The 26,976-nt window shown below is 43.9% G+C and overlaps 1 protein-coding gene across 6 annotated transcripts in view; it reads right to left on the reverse strand.

Moving 5' to 3' along the window:
- The window catches only part of MARK1 (microtubule affinity regulating kinase 1), a 73,158-nt gene extending 46,479 nt beyond the window's left edge, over positions 1-26,679 (reverse strand). For 5 of the 6 annotated variants that reach the window (XM_056852834.1, XM_056852835.1, XM_056852831.1 and 2 more), the window contains exon 1: positions 26,627-26,679. In XM_056852834.1, the coding sequence (XP_056708812.1) occupies positions 26,627-26,677 (51 nt within the window). In that variant the 5' untranslated portion in view covers positions 26,678-26,679. Of the gene's footprint in view, positions 1-6,113; positions 6,156-26,626 lie in introns of those variants that run through there. The other variant, XM_056852830.1, reaches the window with a different exon arrangement.
- Positions 26,680-26,976: the final 297 nt, after the last annotated feature.

The raw sequence follows: 26,976 nt of genomic DNA on the forward strand, positions 1-26,976 counted from the left end.
GTGGCTAGATTGTGGACTGAAGGAGCGGGAGAAGCCTGTATGGCTTGCAGACCTTCTCTAAGCACACCTCTGAAAGGCTCAGTGAGCTCCGAACGCAAGGCGGATAGCCCTTCCTTGGCTAGAGCTGACACACGCGGCTGTACATTACTGCTCATTGTCTGTGCTGGAGAGGCCGACACGAAATCCTGCGGGGACGGCTAAGGGGCAGTCTGTCCTCTTGCAGAGGGAGCGAACTCTGGGGCGCTGAAAACGCAGGGCTAGGAGCCACGCCGCCAAGCCCCAGTACCCAGCTAGCAGCTGCACGATTCCTTGCAGCTTCGGCTTTGGGAGTTGCGGTGGCAATGGAAGGAGTCGCGCCGCTGGGTCCTGGCGCCCGGCTAGAAGCCAAGGCAATTTTAACTCTCTCGGCCACGGAAGTCATGGTGCCAATGTTTGGCATCCGGCTATAAGCCGCGCCGTCCGATGTTTGGCATCCGGCTAGAAGCCACGCAGTCCCTTCGGGCTTCACCTAATGCGGAGTTCTTAGATTTCTTCTTTGCTCCCTCGTCCCTTTTTTGACAGTGCTTTTTTGCGCTTAACGACCTTACCCGGTGACTGGACAGGTTTGTCGGAGGAGAGGCCCGGATCCAAACCATAGGCCAGGGGTCGGCAAACTCATTAGTCAAAAGAGCCAAATATCAACAGTACAACGATTGAGATTTCTTTTGAGAGCCAAATTTCTTAAACTATATAGGTAGGTACACTGTTTATTAACTTAATAAACTGTAATTAAAGTTTTAAGTCTTAATTAAACTATAGGTACACTGAATAAAACTTGATATCATACTTAATAGTGATCTTATTTATTGATAAAAATTAAATTGTAAGTCCTTGCCATTTCCCCCTCCCCGTCCGGAGTCCTCGTCTGGAGGCCTGGTCTACCGCCGTAAAAGCCTATTGGTAGACCTGGCCTCCGGCTGAGTCCCATTGGGAGGCCAGGTCTACCCATTGGCTTTCTTGGCAGTAGACCTGGCCTCCGGAGGCCCATAGAAGCCAATTGGTAGACCTGGCCTCTGAAGGGGGACTTTTCCCCCATCCTCAGAGTCCAGGTCTACTGCCAAGAAAGCCAGTGGGTAGACATGGCCTCCCAATGGGACTCAGCCTGAGGCCAGGTCTACCAAAGGAAGCCCACCCCGCCCAACAGCTGATAGGCGGGGGGGCAGGAACCACCAAGCCACCCGCCCAGCAATCGCGCGGCTAGAGGGGAGGGGAGGCTTTAGCCTCCCAACCATTGAGGGCAAGGGAAAGGGGTACCCGGCCATTCTCCATGGTGTGTGTGGGGGGGGAGAGACAGCGCACCCGCTCGCCCGCTCTCTCTCTCTCTCTCAGGCGCGCTGGCTCCGCAGCCCAGCTGCCGGCGCAAACGGACACAAGAGCAGGGGCTCCAAACCAAGTTCAGAGCGCCTCACTCAACGGGCCAAAGAGCCGCATGCAGCTCTGGAGCCGCAGTTTTGAGACCCCTGCCATAGGCGATATGAACTCATCGCATGTAGAAACCGCCATCTTTTTTAAAGGCGGGAAATGAAAAAACTGCCTGGCAACAGCCAAAGCGTGGGAGCCAACAAAAGCAGGGGGACAAGGAGACAAAGGGAAGGTCACAGACCAACACAATCTAATTTTTTATCTAAATTTGACAAATATCTAGTTTCCTTAGCTTGAATGTATCAGAGAGCAGTGGAACGCTGCGGAAGCTGCTTCCCTATCAAAGGCAGGAAACAAAACTGGAGCTTTCAGGAAGGAAGGGGTCACTTTCCCAGGGAGACAGTAAGGCCTAGTATATTTTTGATTCCTGCCTCCCTAGCAAGGAAAGGTAAATAACCGGAGCTGAAGATGCCCTCCTCCCTCAGAGCAAGAATGCGGATTTTCAAGACTGTTGAAGATTTGTATAGGAAGCGTTGTACATAAAAACAAGTGGATTCATCTTGCTTCGATGGCAGACATGGTTGGAATTCTTTTAAAAGGGCTCACTTAGTAAGCTGCCTTTTGGCTTTCCTTGGTATAAGGTTTCAAGTGGGTCCTTCAGTGTGACATTATTGCCCACTAATGGATCATAACGTTTCAAGAGGCATCTTGGATACACTGTGGTTGGTGACTGTAATAGCTTTTGGGAAGCTGTTTTGAGCTTTCTCAGATCTTTCTTTTATTTTCTCAGATCTTTCTTTTATTTGTGTGAGATTTGTAGCTGTTCTCTTCCTGGTAATGATTGTGCTTTTGAGACTTAATATAATCACAGCGTAACTTAAGTGTATTTTACTGCTCATCACTTAAAGTCCTTCTTCACATAGAACATTTTAATTATGTGTCAGTACATTGCTTTGAGTTTTAAAAAGGCTAGATTTCAGTAATCTGAGACATAAAGTGCAGAAAGACTTGAAGAAAAGCTTCCTATGGTATTAAGCCAAAGGGATCCTTATTTTATTTTCCCATCCTCCTACGCAATAAACCAAGCTTATTTTTTTCCAAAATAGGAAATGTCATGATTCACACTCTTACAGCATATAAAGAGCAATCACTGCAGATATCTGTGACAAAATAGTTTATTATAGGATTCATGGGGCTGGTGTGAAGAGGGGAAGTCGAGTGGCATGTCTCCTCCTCACTCTTCTTCTGTCACAAGAGGTCTGGTCAAGAAAGAGGAAAATGGGGGTGGTGTTGCCTGATTCCCCTTCCCCACAGAGGACCACCATGTCATTTCCCATGGCCCTGGTCATCAGCTTTTTGCCTGACCCCAGGGCCTGCTGGGGTAAAGGGAGGTTGGAATGGACCACAGTCAGCTTCCACTCATGGTTCTCAATGTTCAGCCAACACAAGAAAACAAACTACTAAGATTTAAAAAGGCAAAGAGCAAGCAGTAAGCAGCAATCATGTCTTGATTTGCCCGCTTGTTTTTCAGAGGTTGGTGTTTAGTTTCCCCTTGACTTAACTTGTAGTGGGAACCCCAACAAGAATTTACCATTTTTAATTTAACAGGAGTTATACAACAACATCATCAAATAAAAGCTATTTATGTTTAGAATGATGCTGTGGATACTTTGACAAAGTTCCTTAGCTAGGGAGCTTGGAGTATACCTTTTTGCTGGAGAAGAACCTGACGTATCGCTTTATTATGCCTTTGCTGTTGAGTAGTCCATATGATACACTTTTTTATGACATCTGTTGACTATTAAAGAGTCACTGTTGAATTGTGTTTTTAGATAACTTAGATTGGCTGACCACAGATTTTGCTATTGAGTCTTTAACTAATAAAAATGATTTGTGTTCGTTTAGTTCAGAAATTGAATTCACTTTATTTTTACAAAAGTAGCACAAGTCTGGTGTACCACTTGGAGATAAGCTATTTTGCTGGCCATATTGTCAACCATAACATTTATTGTGTCTTTCTTAAGTGCAAATTCCTCCATAGGCCTACTATTAAGCTTATAACTGTGTTTAAATTTTATCAGGTTATTTACAGTTGCATGGATGAGTTTCAACGTTATTGGAACCTGCAAGTGTGAACGTTTCCTGTAATGTTATAGCTGTGCTTGACCTTTGCTTAATGTAGCTTGTTTCATCTTACTGGAGGGAATTGACTGTTTGGGTACAGGGTACCCAAACTACCTTGAAGAAGGCAGTTGTGAAACCCTTCTTAGAGATGCCAGGTGCTTGAGAGGGTAGGCAAAATTAGATTTATAACAAATGTCATACCCAGTCTTTCTTCCCAATGGGAAACCAAAGCAGCTTCCATTGTTCTCCTGTCCTCTATTCTATCCTCACAACAACCCTGTGAGGTAGGTCTGGCTGAGAGTGTGTCACCCAGCAACCTTTCATGACAAATTGGGATTTGAGTATTAGAGACATATGGCAGGTTGCTTAAAAGCTCTCTTATTATATGTTGCCTATCATGAAGATAACCTGCTCAGGATTTTCTGATTCCCTTCATTTTTAGCACTGCAACTCCCATCATCATTATGGGGTGGGTGGCCAGTTTTCAAACATGCACCATTATTTTCTGATGAGTTATGCCTGCCACAAACAGAAACACAAACTGCAATCCTGAAGGGCCCCCTGAATGCCCACAGCAGCTGGCATGACCCCTATGCCAGCATCCATGCCACTTGTGCATTGCAAACTGGCATGGATGCTGCCAGTTTGCACAGCAAAATTGGCATGGATGCTGGCATAGGGAGACTTATGCCCAGTGCCTCCCCAAACGGACCTTGAGCCAGCACTGCCTGCTGAGCCAGCAGGGCCCTCAGACCTGGGTGCCCCATCATGGGCCTGCCTACGCTCATACCCACCAAAGCACCCTAGGAGCAGAGGAGGTGAAGGGCTGGGGCTGAGGCATGGACCAGGTGAAGGATTGCACAACTGGAAGCCCGAGGCCTCCCCTCTGCTCAAGAAATGCTCAGAGAGACAGGATCTGGGTTCAGTACTTCTCATGAGTAGGGGAGCTGACTCAGCTTGTAAGGAGAAGCCTAATGTGGGACCCAACAACACTTGTAGGGAAACTCCCTATATAAGGCTGCAGCCAGTGGTGGAATCAACTTGGCTGCAATCCTGCTAACAATTCTACCAGTTTCCTACCTTGCTTCAGCTCTTGAAACCTTGCTATCTGACCCTGAATTACTTTTGGACTGTGATTCTGGACAGTGCTACTGAACTTTGGATTTTAATTTTGGACTGGAACCCTAGAATCCTTGCTGAGAGACCCGCTGTGGTCTGGAACTTGCCTCCTACCTGGTGAGCAGGACAGAGAAGTAGCCATGTTGCCTGTTTTACTCATGTATTTAGTAATTTCAAACCTTTCCAGAATTAACTGGAGTAATCATGCCACAGTGGCTCCAGTAAACATCCTGGTGTCCTTCTTATGTAGGAGGAGTTCATCCACCACACTGCTTTCTTGACACGCTCCCTCTTGCAATCTGGAGGAACCATACATAGCGCCAATTGCAAATGTTCCACATCACTCCTCTGATTAATCTTCTATGCTATAGCTTTTGGAAGCCAATTGTGTTTCTCTTCTGCACCTAAACAGTGTGCAAAACTAAGGGACATGTCTCTGAATCACAGTGAATCAGAACCGAATATCTTCACTTCTTCTCTCCCACCAAAATGCCACATAAATGATGTCTTAAAGCCAATGAGAACGCTATATACAAATACTGAAAATATGTTCTTCCATTAGAATCTTTGTCTTCCTGATTTTAATGGACTTAAATGATTGATGAAGCACTTGCACATTAAAAAACAACAACAATCAGTGCTTCCATTTCAAAACATATTGGCTTTGTGCGGAACATGTTGCATTCTTTATGTTGCAACAGAAATGGCAATAAACTAGGGAAAAAAACACATGTGTTATACTTTGACTACCATAGCAACAAGATCCACATTTCAAGTACCACGCTCACGTGTTTCTTTTCAGACTACATGGTCTCCTAATTTTAAATTTGGTTTTTGTCTGATGCCCTATAACTGTCCCTTAATATAGCATGGGTTTTTCCCCCTTTCTGCAACAAATGTTAACTGCAACTTGCAACGACTCCTTGTTCCTTGTTTCCATACAACGTGCTCTTTCACATGCAAGTCAAAACAGACATGGCATCACTGTTCTTTACATGAAAAGAGTCAATATTATAAGCTGAATCCTAACTTAAAATTGTAGACGGCCGACCCAACAGGATAGGCCTTGAGGAGTGGGCTAATCCTTGCTGTACTTTTAGGCAGCGAAAAGCAAAGAATGTACTCAGCTGCAAGGAGGGGATTTCAAAACAATGACACAAGAAAACAGTGACAAATTAAAGTTTACCCATAAGCAGAAATCTTTCTAAGCAAATGGCATGAGAGAACTTACTTTAAAAAATAGTAATTTTGCCCTCTTTTATTCTTTCCAGGACCAATGAGGATACAACAGTGCTCCTGGTCTCCCATAGAAACAGTGTACTTAACGGCAAATACAATTTGGTAATATTAAGAAAAATATCTGGTATAAACATGTACAATCTCTACAGTAACTGAAATGCAAAGTACACAGGAGTTATGGTAGAACATATTTTAAACAGTGATATTTTATGTTATATTCTACCATGTACCTGAATTAGAAACCAGCTGGGAATTCTTTCCAGTGGCATAGACTATCCTCTTCCCAAAACAAAAGCAAAAATAGATTATATAAGCTATTTAACTGGTTTTTGTATTTCCAATGAGTCAACAAAGAGTGGATGCCATCCAACAACTGTTCCTTACCAGAGAATGTACTGTAACCTAACCCCAGCAATATAGGTAAGCGATCTGCCTGCATACATCTCACAGAGGATGTCTGCAAGATCAGGTCATAATATTTTGGCCTGAAAAATATGCTTCTCACCCCTCTATGTTTTTAAATATTTGTAACATCCAGCCTGAGTTCTGGTGAGTTCAAAAGCTTGTACAATGTTTTGTGTTAATTGGTTGGTATTAAAAGGTTGGTAATAAAAGGTATTATAGATTTTGTTGTTCTTTGTAGACTTTGTGTGGCCCAACATAGCAGTTTACAACTTTATATTAACCAGTAACACTTTCAGCATAAATATATAATTGATTCCATAACAGAGTTTCAGCATAACAGAAGGGACCAATATTTAACCCAACTGCATATGAGCGGCCCAGGGCTGCTATAAATAAAGGGAAACATGCACAGGGCTGGATCTAGAGGTGGCAAGGGAGGTGCCTGCCCTGGGGAGCACCAGAGGGGGGCAGCGGCAGCAGATGATCATATAAAGAAAAAATATGTATATATGGGGGGTTAATTTGTACTTTTGCCCCCCCTTAAAGAAATGCAGATCTGGTCCTGACCAGGCAACATCATCCCTTCTCACTCTTCTGCTAACAGTTTCTGCTGATGCAAGAAGCTCTGTACCTGCAACAGAGAAGGGGGCATGAAACCACCCAACTCATCTCCTTTTTCACAGCACCCCCCTCATGCCCCACAGCATTTTGCCCTTGGACCTTCCATGACTCCAAGCATCACCTTTTCAAAGGTCTCAGGAGGTTTCTTGGGGAAGAGAGATGTAGGAAGGTCTGTGATCACAAATGCCTTCTATTCTTGCTTTCCAGGGTCCAACCCACTTACTACAAAATGGCTATCAACAAGCATTTTTGTTTCATCAAATGTTCTACTTTAAAAAATCTGAGATTTTCTTCTTCCATTAATTTGTGCTTCCTAAAATTAGTACTGCATACCATATTCCTTGGCTCCATCATCAACCAAAAGGGAGACTGCAGCCAAGAAATCAGAAGGAGACTGAGATTGGGAAGGGCAGCCATGAAAGAGCTAGAAAAGATTCTTAAGTGTAAGGATGAGTCATTGGCCACCAAGATCAAGTTAATTCATGCCATCATATTCCCTATTACTATGTATGGGTGTGAAAGCTGGACATTGAAGAAAGCCGATAGGAAGAAAGTAGATTCTTTTGAAATGTGGTATTGGAGGAGAGTGTTACAGATACCGTGGACGGCCAAAAAAACAAATCAGTGGCTTATAGATCAAATCAAGCCTGAACTGACCCTAGAAGCTAAAATGACAAAACTGAGGCTATCGTATTTTGGTCACATTATGAGAAGACAAGAGTCACTGGAGAAGACAATCATAGGAAAAGTTGAGGGCAGTAGGAAAAGAGGAAGACCCAACAAGAGATGGATTGACTCAATAAAGGAAGCCACAGCCCTCAATTTGAAAGATCTGAGAAAGGCTGTCAAAGATAGGACATTTTGGAGGACATTGATTCATAGGGTCACCATGAGTCAGAAGCGACTTGATAGTACTTAACATACACATACCAAAATCTATTAAGTGCCAATTACAGTACATTTTTCTCAAGGTTCAATGTTTATGTTGTGACTGTCTACTAGCATAGGAATAAACACATATTGATTTCTTGAGCAGAGCTTTATTAACGTATTTTTATCTGAAAGCAAGTATATCATTTGATATTCAGTATAAGGCTAAAGACAACACTGGTCAATAAGGGAACACATTTGTATGCAGCTATGAGTTTGGAAACCAGACACCCAACACTCCTGAAACGCGTAAGACAACCATGCAGAGAGGAGAACATTGCTATAGAGACATGCTAGGTGAGTCCAGTGGCACAGACATAGTCTTGGTTTACTGCACATCAGGTGTTCTACTTTAAACCATCTCAGAAGTGAAGAAGTGAGCTGTGACTCATGAAAGCTCATACCCTGCCAGAAATTTTATTAGTCTTTACGGTGCTACTGGACTCTAGCTCTTTTCTACCACTGCACATCAGGTGTGTCACTACTACTACACAGTACTACAGTCCAACATAGAGGGAGTGGGCCAAAGTCAGCACCCTGTATCCTACCACTCCACACAGCAAGATCTCGAAGCTGCCTTCCTCAAGGTTAACAGTGTATTCCTGAGCCTGGGGGCCAAATGGGCTTTAGGAGGGGCCAAGACCCTAACACCGGCGTCCGTGCCACTTGCAGTGGCCCTTTAAGACTGCTGCGGCAGCACGGCCCTTGGACAGCAGCTCAGCCTCCCGCCGGTGTTGTGTTGGCGCATGTCCTCATGCCGACGTCCCAGGAGGTGTTCCCTCCTAACCCCTTTCAGGCCGGAAATGTCCCCTTATGCAGCCACGCTGTCCCCGGCCGCTGCAGAATGAGCTATTAGTAGCTCTTTTCCAGAAGACAGACTTAAACTTTGGTGAATAGTGGTGGGTGACAGGCCATTATTTCTGTGGTTGCACAAACGCATTTAAGTAGGTCAGACAGAATGTCTTCAATCCTGTTTTATCATATTCTCTCTCCACTAAGTTCTGAGCTATTATACAAATATCAGTGGCATCTCTGGCAACGGTAATTGGTGATGGCACTGACCTGATGACCCAGAATTTTAATATTTGCAACTTGCTTTTTGTCTGCTATAGTCTGGAAGCCATAAGGAAACTTGCTGCACCAAAAATGTCAACACCTGTTCAACCGTCTTGCACTTGGTTTCACACCCTTATTTGCAGGCATAGGATTATGATTGTGATGTATGCCACTTAGAATGGGCAATCTGTTTATGACCATACCTTATTAAATAAATTATATCTTATTATATAGCAACCATATCTTATTAGATAAATTAGTATGACATTACAATGAACACATAACAGCAACTGGACAGATTATTCAAGATGTTTCAACAAACCTCAATTAGCCAGAAGGGTACTTTGGGAAAGCCATTCTAAAAGCAAGATCTCAACCAAAAATTCTGTTTTTAAGCTTCCATAGTGACTGGTGGTTATGGATATTTCTTAATATGTAAAAGTGCTATATTAGACCAGTTATATTGGCTCTTTCAAAAAAAATCAAACAGATATTCACTTACATTAACCTCTTTATTTCTTATTTAGCCCCAGTGGTATAGAATTGAATTTTTTAAATTTACTATCTATGGGGTTGCCAAATCATACATAGATTCTTACATGGCTCTGTCAAACTTCATGTAATATCAACTCTTCTTGGTCTATTCTTCAAGAACCTGAGATGTGATTATTATTATTTTTTTTTAAAAAAGGATGCAATCAATCTCACAGAACAGCCTTTGTGCAGACTGAAGACAGTCAGGTATTTGGTTCTTGTCATTATCAAAAACAACAACAACAACAACATAAAGCATTAGAACACATGACCTAAGAAGAAACAAGAATACACACAGCTTGAAGAAAACCATAGTCTGGCATTCAACAACTGTTTACAAGTAATTGGAAAGATTATTTTTAGTAGCAGCATGCACACATTCACAAACACTGGGAAGTCAGAAAAGAGATCACAGCAGTCTTGTAATCAGCAAATAGTACAAACAAGTGGGGACCTGCAAGAAACTTGCGGGAGGAGCTATCCCATTTCCCCCAACCTTTGCTTCCTCCCCTCTCCCCCCTACTTCCCTCTGTCTCCCTCCTGCCAAACCTTTTCTTTCTCTCTCCTCCATGCATGTAACTTTCTCTCTCTTTCTGCCCCCCACCCATCACTCTCCTTTTCTGCCTCCCATCACACTTTTGGCCTCCCACCTTCTTCCTCTCCCTCCCCCCACACAGCAGCAGTGGCGGCGGCAGCTCTCCTGGGATCACAACAGATCACCCAACTACAGAGATCAGTTTCTCTTAGGGTTGCCAGCTCCAGGTTGGGAAATTCCTGCAAATTTTGGGGTGGAGTCTTGGGGAGGTGATGTTTGGGAAGGGAAGTAACCTCAGCAGGGTGCAATGTCATAAAACCCACCCTACAAAGCAGCCATTTTCTCCAGGGAAACTGATCTCTGTCATCTGGCGATCAGTTATAACTCCAGGTGACTTCTAGCCCTCACCTGGACGTTGGCCATTCTAGCTCTCCTTGACGAAATGGTTACTTTGGAAGGTGTAGTCTTTGGCATTATACCCTTCTGAGACCCCTCCCTTCCTCAAGCCCCACCCTCCCTAAGCTCCACCCCTCTAATCTCCAGGAATTTCCAAACCGGGAGTTGGCAAGCCTACCTCCTCACCCAACAACCAACCTACCTTTACCCCACCCCCACCTTAAGAGTTCCACCTCACCCCCGCAGCCTCTACTTTGAAAACTACAGCTTTTCACCACAAAGGGGACCAAAGCAGCTTACATTAGTCTCATCTCCTTTTTATCCATACAACAACCCTGCGAGATAGGTCAGCCTGAAAACATGTGACTGGTCCACAGTCACCCAGTAAGCTTTCACAGCAAAGTGGGGGTCAAACCTGGGTCTGTTTGATATGTTTGTGTATTTTCATTTTTTAATTGTATTGTGGAAACCCTTACTCTTCCCCTCTCCCCTTTTTTCCTTTTGTACCCATTCTTTTATAAAAGCAATTTTAAAAAACCTGGGTATCCCAGACCCTACTCTGAAGCTCTTACCGCTACACCACACTGGCTTTCATTGGGTGGCTGCTGTTGAACAGTACCTAACAGCCAGACCCAGTTGAGTCATGCAAGTCAGGTGGCATCACGCCATCCAAAGGTTGCTGCCTGGCCTAGGATTGCCAACCTCTAGGTGGGATCTGGAGATTATAACTGAACTCCAGACCACAGAAGCCTGTCCCCATGAAAAAAATGGCTGCTCTGGAGGGAGAACTCTATGGCAGTATATCCAGCGGAGGTCTCTCCAAAACCCTGCCCTCCTCAGACTCCACCACAAAATCTCCAGGAATTTGAAAACCTGGAGCTGATAACCCTAGGCCTGGCCCCAACGTGTCCTCCCTCAACGACCAAAATAGGTCTGGAAAGGGCCTTTTCCCTTCCATCTGCAACTGAAGCCTGGAATGCTGTGGTTGCCTAGTGACAGCCACTGAGGGAATCTGCTGCTTAAAACTACATGCACTCCTTTTATCATTTTTGGATTTTTTAAAATCCCCAAAAAGGTTTTTTTCTTTTAGATTTCATTTTTTTCTGCAAACCTGGGGCCATTTTAAGCTCTGTAGAAAGATCTGTCTTGCCCATTCATAGCTCCAGTCTTTGGAATTAATTATCCAAAGATTTAGCTGACTTTGCTATTAGAATATAAGATGAGTTAGATAGTACAGATCTTTAACACTGCCATTAAAAAAATCTGGAAGTTTCTGCCCAGAAGCAGGGCAACAATATAATTTTCCAGAACCGTGTTACATAGGGGAAATTTCAGTACTGTAAAACCAAACAGCACTGAAATGCAACTTTCTATTAGTAGGTCCACTTGAGGCTTATGCCGTTCATAAAGTCCAAGACACCAGAGGCTTAGCACGGAAAACAGATCAAAGTACATTTCACTCTGCAATTTTACTTCAGTTGTCTATTAGTCTCATCTATAAGGGCCATTCTTTTCATAGCTATGTTGGCTTACAGAATCACTAAAGAGCATGCCCCTAAAGTTGAACAACAAAGCTTCTGTGCACAGATCTCATCCCATGAATACTCATTAAGCCATTATTTATTTATTTATTTTGTTATTTATAACCCACCCTCCCTGTATGTACAGCAGGATCTCTTCTCACCCATCCAGCAGTCCTAGCAGCAGATGCAGTAGTGCTGTAGTGATTGACATGTGCAATGGCAGATTGAAGGAATGCAAATGGTGCATTTATGCCCACCAGCACAGCTGACAACAGCAACTATTGGCATAGTACCAAAGACCTTCAAAATTCTTTATGGATGGACACCCTTCTCCCCTTTTCTGAGCATCATTTGGGCAATTTAACTCTACAGTAGACTGAATTACATCATCAGCTATCGTCTTTCTTCACAATTCTTTTTTTGTAAGCTATGTCATTTAATAATCACCTGACCAGAAGACACAGACAAACAAATCTCCTAAGGCAAATCTCCTAAGGTAAACAAAACAAACTTTCAGCCTGGTGGACATGGTTCTGGGAAAGCCAGACTGCACATATGCCAAAAGCCTCTCGGATGATCTGGCGCCTGCACTGTGTTACTAACATGCTGGCGCCTGAACTCTCATAATTTGCCTCCCAATGTTGGCGGAAAGCTTTTCCCCCCATCTCGGCAACAGTTGAACAGTGATAGCTCACAATATACACATCACACACATCGATACCTATGGCACTGTCATCCCCAGTGCTAAGCACAAAAGCAAGCATATTCAAATCACAATGAGTGTGTTTGAATTATTGTCTGTCCCAATGAAAATATGCTAAAATTGGACTGGGCAGGGGAAGGTGAGAGAAACAGACAAGAAAAAGAAGAAACTCTCACCTCATTAGCAACTGCTCACAACTCCACAGAGAAGAATTACACCCTATTCTGAACATCTTTGATAAGCAACAGATCAAAATTAACATTTATTGCTATAGACCCTCAGAAAGGTAACAGGGTTGCTATAGAAGAGCAAGGCAGAGTTTTAGATTTTAACATGGGAAACCAAGAAGGAAATTCTTGATCAGCTAAGGCATTATTTCTCCAATGGCCCCCTCCAATTTAACATGCTTCCATTAGTTGCTGTAACAAAGGCCTTTTATGCAGGGACGTTTCCCCATGGTCACCCCCACTGACTTCTTTGGGGCTTCCTTTTGATTATGCATGCCTTTTCCACCCCTCAAAGGTCACCTCATTCTCCCCATGCGTTTTGCCCGCATTTTCCAGATTCTGGCTAAAACAGTGTGGCCTCCCTAATAGTCATTGTTCTAGTCTACCATCTTCATAGCAGTGATAGGGCGCCATCCTGTATTGTTATTAGATTTAGGATTTATGGTTTTAAATACATGCTTTAATGTTATACATCTATTTATTTATCATGTTTACATTGTAAGCCGCCATGAGCCCAGCCCTGCCAGGAAAGGATGAGGAATAAATTGAATTTAATTAATTAATTAATTAACAACATTAGGGAGGGCTTGGGTCATAACCCACAGGCTGGGAAACACTGTAACTAACATGGATAGAATCATAGAGGGGTCAAAGAGGCCATCTAGTCCAACCCCCTGCTCAGTGCAGGAGCAGCCCATTCCTGACAAATTTTCGTCCAGCCGCTGCTTGAATACTTCCAGAGAGGGAGAACTCACTGCCTCCCTAGGCAGCCAATTCCACTGCTGAGCTACTCTTACTGTAAAAATTTTTTTTCCTAATGTCCAGTCGGTACTTTTCTGTCCATACTTTATACCCACTATTGTGAGTTCTAGCCTCTGCTGCCAACAGGAACAGCTCCCTGCCCATAGGATGTTTTGTTACATTAAGGGCTGATCACAATTCCTATTACTGCAGCAAACACAGTAAACACGCAATATCACCCAATACTAGTTCAAGTTACAAAATGAACCTGTAATACGCTTAGCCTTGCGGGGAGCAGGGACACAAGGTGTACTGTTAGGGGATGGAGCTCAGTGGGGGGGGGGAATCTGACCTTGCTAGGTGAAGGGTCTGACTCAGTAGAAAGCAGCTTGATGTGTGTTTGATGACTTCTTGCGTCATCAGGTGGCTAATACTCTGCCGAACTGATGATTAAAGAGGAGTTATATATCATTTCTGTTCTATATGTACTGTCACAGCTTGTTCCACCACCAGCTGCACTTATTCATGTTTTCCCAGAGGCTGTTTTGCCTGAGGCAGGGGTCCTTCAAAGGATTTGGACGGTCATTAAAACTCACAGAGGCAAGATAACTTGTTTATGTGAATGCGGTTTAACCAAAAACAGCCCACAAAACAAAGACAGCAGTCTTTTACATCAGCAGCAATAGCCAGGTCCCAGAACCTAGTTCCATAACACCTCCTGGTCTCTGGTGAAAGCTCACTTGTTACCTCTTCTTCCTCTACCTGTTAGGTACAGTCTCCCAGGTCTTATGATTCTTAGTAACACCTGGCAATCTGCTTGGTCATGCTGGCTTGGGGCTAATACCTGCAGCTGGAGCTACCAACCTTTTATTGGGAAGGTTGAATGATTAAGAGAAGGAGGTATTCCTGTAGCTACTTACAGCTCATTCCTGAACTTTTCTGTGGCTGGGGACAGCGTAGCCAAGACGTCACCTCCAAAGCTGTTCTCCGGCTGCCAAAAGGCTTTAAAAAGCCTTTAAAAAAATTCCCCCTAAAAATGGGCCAATTTCCCCATTGAAAACAGCGAGTCTGCACCAGGAAAAACCTGGCACAGCAATGCTGTTTTGGAGGGGGGCGTTCCTGGCCTGAAAGGGGTCAGAAAGCTGCCTGCTGGCAGCTCCGCCCCCGACACACCCTGGAAATGCCTCCTGGGATGATGGCACGGGAATTTGCGTCGGTGGGACGCCAGCAGGAGGGCATGCCGGCGTCCCAGGGCTGTGCTGCCGCACCAGTGCAGGGAGACCGGCATGAGTGCCCCAACGCTGGCGTCCCTGCCTCTCTCGGCAGTGCAAGTGGCCCGGATGCTGGCATGGTCACTTGCGCCTCCTGAGCTCTTTTGGCCCCAGAGCTCAGGAATGGGCTGCCCTTGCTATGGAACTTAGCTGCCAATATGGTGGAAGCCAGAATAAGGGTCAGCTTATCCCCACCATCCCCAATCCTCCTTGGGGGCTCTTCCGCATTGACATTACACTACCCACAGACTCCAAATCTAACCACGAAGGCTGATGGTCACAGGGGCCCACTGGACTTCACAGAGTCTGTGTGAGGTTCTTCTTCTTCTGCCATTTCACTACTATGTAGTAGACAGATGGCATCAGGTCTGATGCAGCAAATCCTAAAGGTGCCTCTGATATGTACCATAAAATAGCAAAAAGAGGCCCAGGTACTTTGTGGTCTATTCACAACTTTGTCATGATGCCAACCACATAGTTTTACAAGAGGGGAACGTACAGTATATTTATTTAGAAGACTTCTAGTCTACTTTTCAATACAACAATTTTCAAGGCAAGGAGAAAATAACATTTAACACATGGCAATAAAAAAAATCCAAAAAGCAAAATGCAGAATAACTAAAATGTGGCAAATAAAACCAAATCACCCTAGATTTAAAAAAAGGTAAAGGTCCCCTGTGCAAGCACCAGGTCATTCCTGATCCATGGGGTCACATTCCCGACGTTTCCTAGGCAGACTATGTTTGACGGGGTGGTTTGCCAGTGCCTTCCCCAGTCATCTTCCCTTTACCCCCAGCAAGCTGGGTACTCATTTTACCAACCTAAGAAGGATGGAAGGCTGAGTCAACCTTGAGCCGGCTACCTGAAACCGACTTCTGTTGGGATCGAACTCATGAGCAGAGCTTGGACTGCAGTACTGCAGTTTACCACTCTGCGCCACAGGGCTCTTCTCATCCTAGATTAGACATGTATAAATAGATTTTAAAAAACCCTAATTTAGACCATCTCAGCCAGCAAGAAGATGGTTTTGGGGATCACTGCACATAAAGAAAGCCTATTCTATACTGGCCACTAGCTTCATAGATGATAGAGCTACTAAAAGATTGAACGCATGAAGCTGCCTTTTACTGAATCCGACCATTGGTCTATTAAAGTGAGTCCTGTCTACTCAGACTGGCTGTGGTTCTCCAGGGTCTCAGGCAGAGGTTTGTACATTACCGATTACCTGGTCCTTTTAACTGGAGTAGCTGGGGATTAAACCTGGGCCCTTCTGCACCCCAAGCAGATGCTCTACCACTGAGCTATGGTCTCCCCCCGAAGGGGATTCTGAGACTTGGATCTTAATGAGAAAAGAAACCTTAATACATACAATAAAATATAAATACTGTTTAAATGGCCACTTCAGTGGGGATGATTCTAAACCTTTTAAAAATCTGTCCTCGTACAGAGAAGTAGTAAGTATCTCATACTCCTCTGTGTTAAATAACAATGGAAAATGCATTGAAAAGAGCCCTCTATCCAAACTATTTCTGCAAGAGTAGTTCCCTAGTATACAGTGGTCCAAACATTCACTTTCAAACATTTAAGGAGACAGCAAAAATACTAACAGATCTTCTAGCGGTAATTTAAATCAAAACTTTCAACATTCATGCAATGAAGGCATGTTTTGCAGTAAATTGTCAGTGCCCATACACCTTTCCTAGAAAGGAAATTCTTTTCATATCCATAGTCATTCCTGAATTTTGCACATTTCAGAATAAATGTTCACACTGCCTCTTTTATTACCTTGAGAAGTATAATGTAGCAGAGACTGTTCTCATCCACATTTAATTTAACATAAAGCAACTTTATTTATTAGATTCGTTTCTGACACTATCCTATGAGCTCAGAGTGGGTTACAGCAGGTTTTCCAGACATATTTAAATTTATACAAGCTTAAAAATGCATGTCTAAAGAATTAGTTTCACTCAGAACACCGTATATTTCTCTACTCTTCTACACCAACCATCTATTCTCAAGATTCTGACATTCCCTGTAAGTTTCCCCATCTGGACAGCATTACAGCCTGTCTTACACATACTGAATAGTAGCAATCACTCAAATTCACTCTGAAGTACAGGATAAAACCAATTTGCTTCATTCTCACCCTTTCAATGATGCTTTGTTCAAAATCATGAAGAAAGCTGCGTATAAACCAGCTTCTCGATATGCTGACCTTTTCTGAAGTGACCTTGTGATACTAAGTCTGAAAAAAATCTGGAATTTTCGTAACTTCAACCAACTCTCATACATCCACTACTCCTTGGAATAACGATAAGACACTATCACAAAACAGCAATATAAAGAAAGCTACCTTATCTCCCAGTGTGTGTACAAACGCTCACTCTCAGAACGCTATTCTACAGCTAGGCATTCAAATTACAGTAACCTACAAATCATCACAATAAGAAACGCCTCCACTAAAAAAGGCTTAATACCAAGTGAAGACTTAACCCAGTCACACGGCTCAACTGTCACCTGTTACCTCCAACCTGGAGGCAGGAATAATCAGAAAACCATTACAAGTAAAACTCCTAGAACATTACCACAAAATTTCATGAACCCACAGTTCTGATTTTCAAACAGCCCTTCAACCTACCCCCACTACCCAAAGATTCTTCTATAAATAGTGATGAAAGCTTTACAAATACATTCAAGGCTGAAAAATCCCCAAAACTTAAATATCTTGTGTTAGCACCTCTAAAAATTATTTTGGCAGCAAGGAATTTGAAATATTTTTTTCAATATTATTCAGTATGTAGGATATTTAATATATGCATACCCAGCTTTTCTCTCCAATGGGGACTCAAAGTGGCCTATAACATTTCCCTCTTCTCCGTTTTATCTTCACAACAACCATGTGAAGATGGTTAAGCTGAGAGTGTGTCACTGGCCCCAACAAGCTTCTGAGGAAGAATGGTCCAAACATTCTAACCACTATTCCACACTGGCTCTCACTGCATGTTGTTCTACAGTTCTCCACAACTTCTTCACAGATGTTTCCGGTCAGGGGAAAAGGAGTTACAGCACAGAAATAGAACTTAACCACTTCACACATGCATACTCTAAAATGGTGACATACATTTGGTAAGAAATCTATTATAAGGATTTTTCTTAAAATCTTGCCTACTGTTTGAGAAGCTCAGAGCAACATGCATTGACCCCTTCCCTCTTTTTATCTTCATAACAACCTTGTGAGGTAGATTTTACGTGAGAAAAGGTGACTTGCATAAGGCCACTCAGTGAGATACATGAGCTGGAATTTGAACCTATCGTAGGTCTTTCCAAGGGCAGTCTGACATTCTAACCACATTACACCACACTAACTCTTAGCTGAAATGCAGAAAATAAATAAATAAATGAAAAAAGACAATTGCTACATGAACTTTACAGACAATTTACCTAGTCTGTGAAGAATAATCAAATTTTCTTTACGTAAAACATTTATATCCCACCTTACTTCCTCAGACTCAGGGCTGCTAACAAGGTGCTCTATGTGGGGCTGCCCTTAAAGACTATCTGGACGCTACAACTGGTACAGAATGCTGCGGCCAAAAGGCTGACAGGAGCGAGTCATAGGGATCATATCACTCCAATCTTGTTTCTTCCGCGCTGGCTCCCTATTTACTTCCATGCCCAATTCAAAGTGCTGATATTAACTGTTAAAGGCCTGTACAGTTTCAAGCCAGCATACCTGAAGAACCACCTTCTCCCGTATGAACCAATCCAACCATTCCTGTCATTTTCAGAGGCTCTGCCTCAGGTGCCTCCAAAATCAGAGACTAGAGAGGCAGCAACCAGAGAAAGGGCCTTCTAAGTCACGGCACCAAAACTTTGCAACTTCCTACCCAAGGAGATTCAACTGTCTCCCCTAATTGTTGTCTTCGGCTGGCGGGTGATTTTTATTTGGCATTCCCTTACTAACTCTTATTAGCCATCCTGCCTGTTGGCATGTTTTGTTTTAAATTATATATAAATATATAATATGCTATTTTTATGTTTCAAATGTTTGCCAGTTTGGGGTACCTGAGTTGGGTGAAAAGGCAGTATGTAAATTTTATAAATAAATAAAACAATGCAACACCTGTTTACAAGGAAACAAAACAGTACAATAAAGATTTTAAAATGCACAAAGTAAAAACAGACAAACTACAGATTAAAAAGCACACACTATTTAAAAGCACACTGATTTTTAAAAGATTGCAGTCAAATCTCCCAAAGTAGATTACCTACCATCCAACGCTCTCTGGAATAAAACTACGTCACACACACGTATTTTGCAAATGTAGCAAGTGAAGGTGCCCTCCATGCTTACACTGGTAGGCCATTCTAAAGGACCAGATCTACCACAGAGAAAGCCTGTGACCTGGAGAAAGCCTGTGACCTTGCGGCACGGACAGTCCAAAGGGAGGAAATCATAAAGAGAAGGCTGTCTGAAAAACGTTGCTGGTGTATAGGCACGTACTGGGAAATGTGGCTCAATAAGTATGAAGGCCCTAGGCCACAAAGGGCTTTAAAGGTAATAACTATCACTTTGAATTGGGCCTAGAAGCAAATAGGAAAACCAGTGCACAAAACAGGAAAATCTGATGGACTAGTCCTTAATACTGTGATCTGAGACTAGGTATCATATGTCCTAATAGTGAAGAGTGCCCCCCACCCCATCTACAGGGAGATACTATCATCACACCATTCTACAAGTATGGGCAAAAAAAAATCAGTTCAGCTGTGAACCTGAAAATAGGACATGCTGTTCCTTAAGGCAATAAAAGGAACTATTTAACAAGAATTGTCTCCTGCAGCTCTGCTCCTCAGATATGATCCATATTTTCGTACTCAGAAGCAAGCCTAAGAATTACTGTCATACATGTAGCCAACTACCTCTTCTTCTTTGAGCCAAATACCTGTTCTTTCTCTCAAACCAGAAGTGGTCATTGCTGCTACGTGCTTTTCTAAACTGCTCCTTCACCAGTTGTCAGTCTTGAAACTTACAGATTTGTTGCCCAATCTAAACTGTTCCCACATGCACCAGCTTTAGAGTGGAAACACTGCATGGCTTTTAAAAACTAATTTAAGACAAGTTTGGTTCAACTAAGAACATCACATGCTCCAAAAGCTTGAATTTATCTCCTTTGAGTGGTAATTTGTTTACAGTTAAGATTTTAAGTCACAGTTAACAAAACTGTTATGAATGTGTTACAATTTCAAATTCAAGAATAAAAAGTTAAAAAAATTAAAAGTAGATGATGTAATCTATTGGTGATTGTTAATTAAATAATTCCACGGCTTTTTAAAGAGAGAATTTTCCATTTAACTTCTGCAGAAATTTCTCAAAAAAACAAGTCCAAACTTAATGTCTATCAAACTTCCCAAGCAAAAATAAAGCACCAATTTATTTCCTTAAAATAGCAGTTTACTACCTTCATTTGTGTTGCTCATGCTCCTGATCACTAGAAGGATCTGTGACCCAGCTCCACCTTTAATGAAGAAAGGTGTCTAGTTGGGAAAAGACGCTCCTTTATACAGTCCCCATACTAGAGGGTGAAGTTGTTTTCTTCTAGTAGTTCAATTCCATCCCACTCCAATGAATCTAGCCACTGTCATGGAAGTGTTATATAGCCAGGAATTATGCCATTGCCTTCCACAGCTACCTTCTCAAGCCATCCTGCCCCATTATCCCAGGGTATCCAAGCCTGCAATGAAAGGATTAAGAAGAATACAGCTTTGCTATTTACAAATCTAGCTGGCATTTGAAGAGTGAGAACTCTGGAAATGGGCCAACTGTGTCACCTGATAAATGCACTTTGTTGTTAAAGCAGCAAAATAGGTTTGGTTTAATAGCAAAATAAGTATCACCTATATTTCAGTTTTCCCTAAAATTTCAGTCCCCACCCCCAAAGGGGAAAAAATTCCCACAGTGTGGGGAAACAATCTTGCAAGCATCTATTTCTGTCCCTGTGGGAGTAAAGAAGTTATTCAGCCTTCCCAGGTACTGTGCCCAGTCCGGCCCCTCTCACTCCGCTCTTGGTATCTCAGTCTTCCTTTCTGGGTATTGCAGTCATAAGCAAGCCACAAGGGAATTCTCAGCCTATGGACTTGCATGTAGGTTCCCTCTGCCACACTGTTTAAAGGCTGCCCTCGGAAGTCCACAAACAAACAAGCCTCATCCTCAGCCCTTCCAATATGATTTCCCACATTCAGAGACTATTGGATTTACAACCACACCACTCTTATAATCCAGAACAAACCCATCATCTGTAGCAGCAGAAGAACCAAAGCATCTATGACAGCCAGTGTTGTGTGGTGGTTAGTGTTGGACTAGGATCTAGAAGACACAGATTCAAGGGAATGATGTAAGACACTTTGAGTCCCCCCATTGGAAAGACAGGCGGTATATCAAGGCGGTGTAAAATAAAATTAGGAACTAGCTTGTTCATGTGGCAGGAAGAAAAACTACATCCCATCCTTTAAAATATCTTCAGATCATTCTTCAGACAATCAGTTATTTGCTTCTGTAGTGTTGGTGTGGGATTCTTCATCATATTACAGTATTTTGTTATTTTCCAACTTCTTTTTTTCTTAACAATCCTCACACTGCTTTCCTAATCTTCCTTCCATGAAAGATGCCAGTACGGTGGACCACAGACTGCTATATTTTTCTGTTCAGAACCATCCACAGAAGACCCAGAGTTCATATATACTACCGTAACCATATTCTACATTATTTCTAGGTTTCCAAAGCATGTCAAATATAAATAAATCTGCTTCACAATATGAAAGAAAAATTAACCTTCTTCAAGCTTCTATTAGCTTTACCAAAGCAAGCAAACAAGACTTCCTTTTATTTATTTAGAAAATGTATGTTGCCTCTCCAGAGATCTTACAAACAAACAAAAACAAAAACCAGCATAAAACATTAAGCAGCCTTAAACGATATTCATAAAAGAATCAGGCTAGAAGCAGACCACAAAAACAGCTTTAAAAAAATGCCTGGATCAAAAGAAACGTTTTGGCCAGGCATCTAAAGAAGAGCAAAGTACGGTAGGCATCAGGTGAGCCTCAAGGGGGAGGGAATTGCAAAGGTGAGGTCCCACTATTGAAAAAGCCCTGTCTCACTTCTGCAAGTGGAAGCACTAAGAGCAGGGCTTGAGAAGAGGATATTAACAGGCAGGCCAGACAATATGGGAAGAGGCAGTCTTTCAAGTACCCCCATCCCGAGTAATGTAGGACCTTTAAGGTAAGAACCAGGAGGGAAGGCAGCATGGTACAGCCCAATCTTATCAGATCTTGAAAGCTAAGCAGGTTCAGTACTTGGAAGGGAGACCACCAAGGAAGACTCCGCAGAGGAAGGCAATTGCAAACCAGCTCTGTATCTTACTTGCCTTTAAAGCCCCTTGCTGAGGTCACCATAAGTCGGCTGCAACTGGCGGCACTTTATACGCACACAAGATAAGAACCAGTACTGTTAATTGTGGCCAGAAACAGATGGGCAGCCCATGCAGCTGAATCCAGTCCCTGACAATAGTCTGGCCACTACATTTTAGACCAACTGAAGCATCCAGTCTCATGCAAAGCACATTACAGTAATGTCACCTGCATATGATCAAAAAATGTAGTGTCACCTGTATATGATCAAAACATGCATCTCCATGACCAGACCACACTTTCTGAGGAAGGACTATAGCTACTGCATCAACCAATGCTGCTAGGGACCACAGAGGTGATCTGAGCCTCCAACCACAAGCTAGAATCTGACAGGTAGAGGTCTAAACTGTTAAATATTTAAATGATTAAACAAGAATTATTCATTTACCATTTATATATTTCCACAAACATTTAACATAAGGCCAAATGAACAGAGGAGTCTGTTAATGAGAGCCAACAGAACAATTACAGAATCTGCAGGATTGGGCCCTCTCTATACGTCTGAGGTCCTCTAGCTAATTAAATCATGTTTGAATGGTTGCTTTAAAAAATGAAATTTATATCCCTACCAGCAGCACCTCCAAGCTACAAACCTGCTCCTTCATGGGGTGTTCACGGACTCCTCAGTTCTTGAGTGGCTTAATCATTGACCATCAGCACCTTAATCTTATCTGGACTGAGTTTCAGTTTATTGACCCTCATCCATCCCATTGCCTTCTTCATACAGCTGTTCGGTTTTACTATAATGCATTCAAAGAACAGAACAAGAAACAAACTAATCTGCCTAAACTGTGAAACCAAGCCAACAAAATGCCATTTGTCAAGGAAGTAATGTCAAAATATGACAAGTTAAAAGGAGGAGGGAGCACCCTTCGGTGACTTAAACCATGCTTTCAACCTTGATTGAAAATAACAAATCATAGCATGATGGTAATCCTAGTACTATACCATCCCCTTTCAAGAGTAAGATTTTTGCCTTTGGAAGGGATGATGTTATCCTTAAGAACACTGTGGATAAAGAAACAACTCTTCTTCATTTTCCCTTGTAGAAGGTACTGCGATGGGTAGGAGGTACAGACATATTAGAAGAGGAGCTCTCCCCACTTGAGAGGTCTTAAATATAGCAAAACCCATTGGAAAAGTGTAATGTTTATTGGGATACGAGGTGTTTTCCTTTACACTACAGTAGTCTTACATCTGAAAGTATTAATTAAACCAGAAGAGATGTTGCACAATAATCAGGAACAAGTTTATACCAAGGCTGAACGGGGCGGGGGGGGGGGGAGGCGAAGCTCCTTAGAAGACGGCATGACCCCGCGTCAGTGTAAGTACCCATTTAATCTGTGATAAGGGGCGATTATGCCATAATGTGTGGCAACCACGCTGGTGCTGGGATGCCACGCTGTGGCTCAGGCGCTGCCTCCTGGCAGCATACCAGTGGCACAAGTCCCCACTCCACCATCCTGGGAGGTGTTCCCGGGGGCGGAGCTGCCTTCAGGCAGCTTCCTAACCACTTTTGCCCCAGGAACACCCCTTCCCGCAGTGGCATAACTACAGTACCTTTTTTGGTGTTTTAGCCCCGTTGAAGTCTATGGAGGCATTTTCCTATTTTTTACAGAAGTTAAATTTCTTTGTGGCAGCCAGAAAGCCTCTGAGGAGGCAGCATGGCAGCGCCACTCCCGGCTGTCGTTGTAACACACACACCCTTAGGAATGGGCTGCCAGTCTCCAGTAAAAGGGAGACGTTCACAAGAAGTTTACACTGGTCAGAATGTCTGACAAAGGTATACTGGACTATGGGAAGCAATGCTACTTTCATGACTTGAGTTGCTTTTCCCATTGTGCTTCTCTCCCCGCCCCCCACACTTTCACATTAAATCAAACTCTCAAAACAAGGGTTTTTATATAGGGCTTGGTATATTGTCACAATATTCCCAAGTTCAATATTGTCTACAACTGTTAGGAAAAGCAAGCACAGCAGATTGTGCCTCCAAACCCAATGGGGCTGCACATACCATACCCCATTTCACCATTAACATAGTAAACCCTACTTCCATTCAACCACCACTTACAAATGAGCCTTTCCACCCCATCCACAGTTCACTTCCCATTAATCACACCTGCTGACTAGAATAAGCTCATACCGACATAGTGCCAGATTTTATACTCCCTGAGTTAGTGATGTTTTTTTTTTTTTGGGTGGGGGGGACAATATGCATTGAAAAAATTTCTGAATATGTTCCCAATTCAGATTTAAATAATGTTAGCCAAAAAAGACAAATACACCCCAGGCTAGCCTGATCTCGTCAGATCTCAGAAGCTAAGCAGGATCAGCCCTGGTTAGTATTTGGATGGGAGACCACCAAGGAATACCAGGGTTGCTGTGCAGAAGAAGGCACTGGCAAACCACCTCTGTTAGTCTCTTGCCATGAAAACCCCAAAAGGGGTCGCCATAAGTCGGCTGCGACTTGACAGCACTTTACACACACACACACAACCCTGGAACTTGTATAAGCACTGGGATTTGTCCACACTTCATACCACTTATTTAACTCATCAAACATAACTGATTTGCAGCACAACTCCCTTGATATCTTTAGATAAACTGCTGTATTTACATATGTGGGGTGGAAAATTTTCCATGGAAAAATATAGCATTGGAAAATTTACAGTTTTGGAAAATTTTCTGTCCCACATCACTGTTCAGAACTGTCTATGCCTTTTCCTTTACCTGAAACAATCGTTAGCAATGTGAAATGGACGTTTCAAAACATGTTTCTTCTTTCCCAGAGCCTAATATCTTCCACTTTGTGTGCTCCTGTATTGAGGAGTCACAACACAGCAAGCAATTAAAAATACTGCATGCCTTAAACACTGATTTTACAAGCTTCTCATTCTCTTTTTCTCCTCCTGTATTTTTTTTCCAATAACACTCTTCCAGTGGAAAATGATCACCCCTCTTTATTTCTATTGCTCTTATCTTAGTCTTCTCTTTTAGTAGCAGTCCCCACACAAAGGAAAGTTCACTGGAATACTTCACAGGAACCAAAAAAAAAAAGGTCCAAGGGAGCTTCTCCAGGAGGAAAAAGAAATACGTTGTTTGCTAGAAGCAGAGGCAAATGGAAAGGAGGAGGAGTCTGGGACAAAACAGGAATGAAAGCAGATCCTGTCCTGGCCTTAATGGATAGATAAAGACAGCGACAGATATACAGAACAGCCCTGTTTTTGGAGGTCATATGCAGACATCCAGGCCTGGCCCATTACAGGATGTAGGTCTTGCATATGCAGCCTGACAACGGAACCCCTAAAGATACAGTGTTGAAGAACGGAGCAGTACTTCTCAAAGGAAATAAAGGGCAAAAACGCACGGGAGGTTTTGCCTTGGATTCGCCACTCTCTCGATGCACATTTCCCCCATCTGAATTCTCCAAACTCTGCACGGAGTGGGGGGCTTATTGTTGAGTTTTGAGAATTTGAGAATTAAAGATATGAATTTGAGAACTAAAGATATGAAACCTGAGTTGGTATGACAGCCAACTTTGGGAGGGAAACAGCTATGGAAAGGGAGGGTGGAACAGAGAGATGCAGAAAGTCAAACTGGGAGAAAAAGGGCAAGAGTCCAGAAGCACCTTAAAGACTAACAAAAAAAGACTACTGGACTCTTGCCCTTTTCTACTACTGCAGATCTGAAGAGGTGAGCTGTGGCTCACGAAAGCTCACACCCTGCCAGAAAATATTTTCGTTCGTCTTTAAGGTGCTACTGGACTCTTGCCCTTTTCTACTACTGCAGATCTGAAGAAGTGAGCTGTGGCTCACGAAAGCTCCTACCCCGCCAGAAAATATTTTCGTTCGTCTTTAAGGTGCTACTGGACTCCAGCTCTTTTCTACTCCTGCAGACAGACTACCCACTGGGAGAAAAAGGCTCTGGGGAACTGCTGGGCTAAGCCAGACCCAGGAGGGGGGGAGGGGGGGCAGAGGCGCACCCTCAGCCAGAAAAGGCTTTGGCTTGGGAGGCTTTGAAGAGGGCTAGGAGGAAGGGCAGCCCGTGTCCCCAGGAGGAAGAAGAAGGAGGAGGAGGAGGAGGGGGGGGTCCGGGTGTGGCTTTTGGAGGAGAGAAAAAGGGAGCATCCCCCCCCCACCCCCAGCGAGGCAGAGAGGCGCCCCAGAGGGAGGAGGCCTGGCGGCGGGGGTGCCCGGGCCGCGCTCGGGGGCCCAACAGCGGCCTGGGGGAAGGGGTCTGTGGGTGTAGGAGGCGTCCCGCTAACAGCTCCCCCCCCCCCGCGCAATGAACCCGCCCGGGCCAGGCCAAGCAGGCCGGGCGCCCCTGCCGGCACTCACGTTCTCGGCGTCCCGCTCGTTGACGGTGGGCAGCGGCGTGCGGGTGGACATCTTGCGGGCCGGGCCGGGCCGGCGGGGCGGGCCTCGCAGGCCTCTGCGGCGCGCCTCGTCGCGGGCCCCCGGCCGGCCTGGCGCTCCTAGCGGGCGGCGCGGCGGCGCGGCGGGGCTCCCGGGGCCGTGGCCATGGCCTGCGCCGCCGCCCCGCCGGGGCCGGGATTACGGCGGCGGCCCGGCCGACCCCTCCCGCCTCCGGCTGCGTCGCTCAGGTGAGCGGCCGGCGGGGCTGCGCGGGGGGAGCCGGGGCCCTGGCCTCCACGCACCCGGCGGCGGCGGCGGCGGCTCCTCCCTGT

The sequence above is a fragment of the Euleptes europaea genome, chromosome 7, assembly GCF_029931775.1.
Source record: "Euleptes europaea isolate rEulEur1 chromosome 7, rEulEur1.hap1, whole genome shotgun sequence".
NCBI lineage: Eukaryota > Metazoa > Chordata > Lepidosauria > Squamata > Sphaerodactylidae > Euleptes > Euleptes europaea.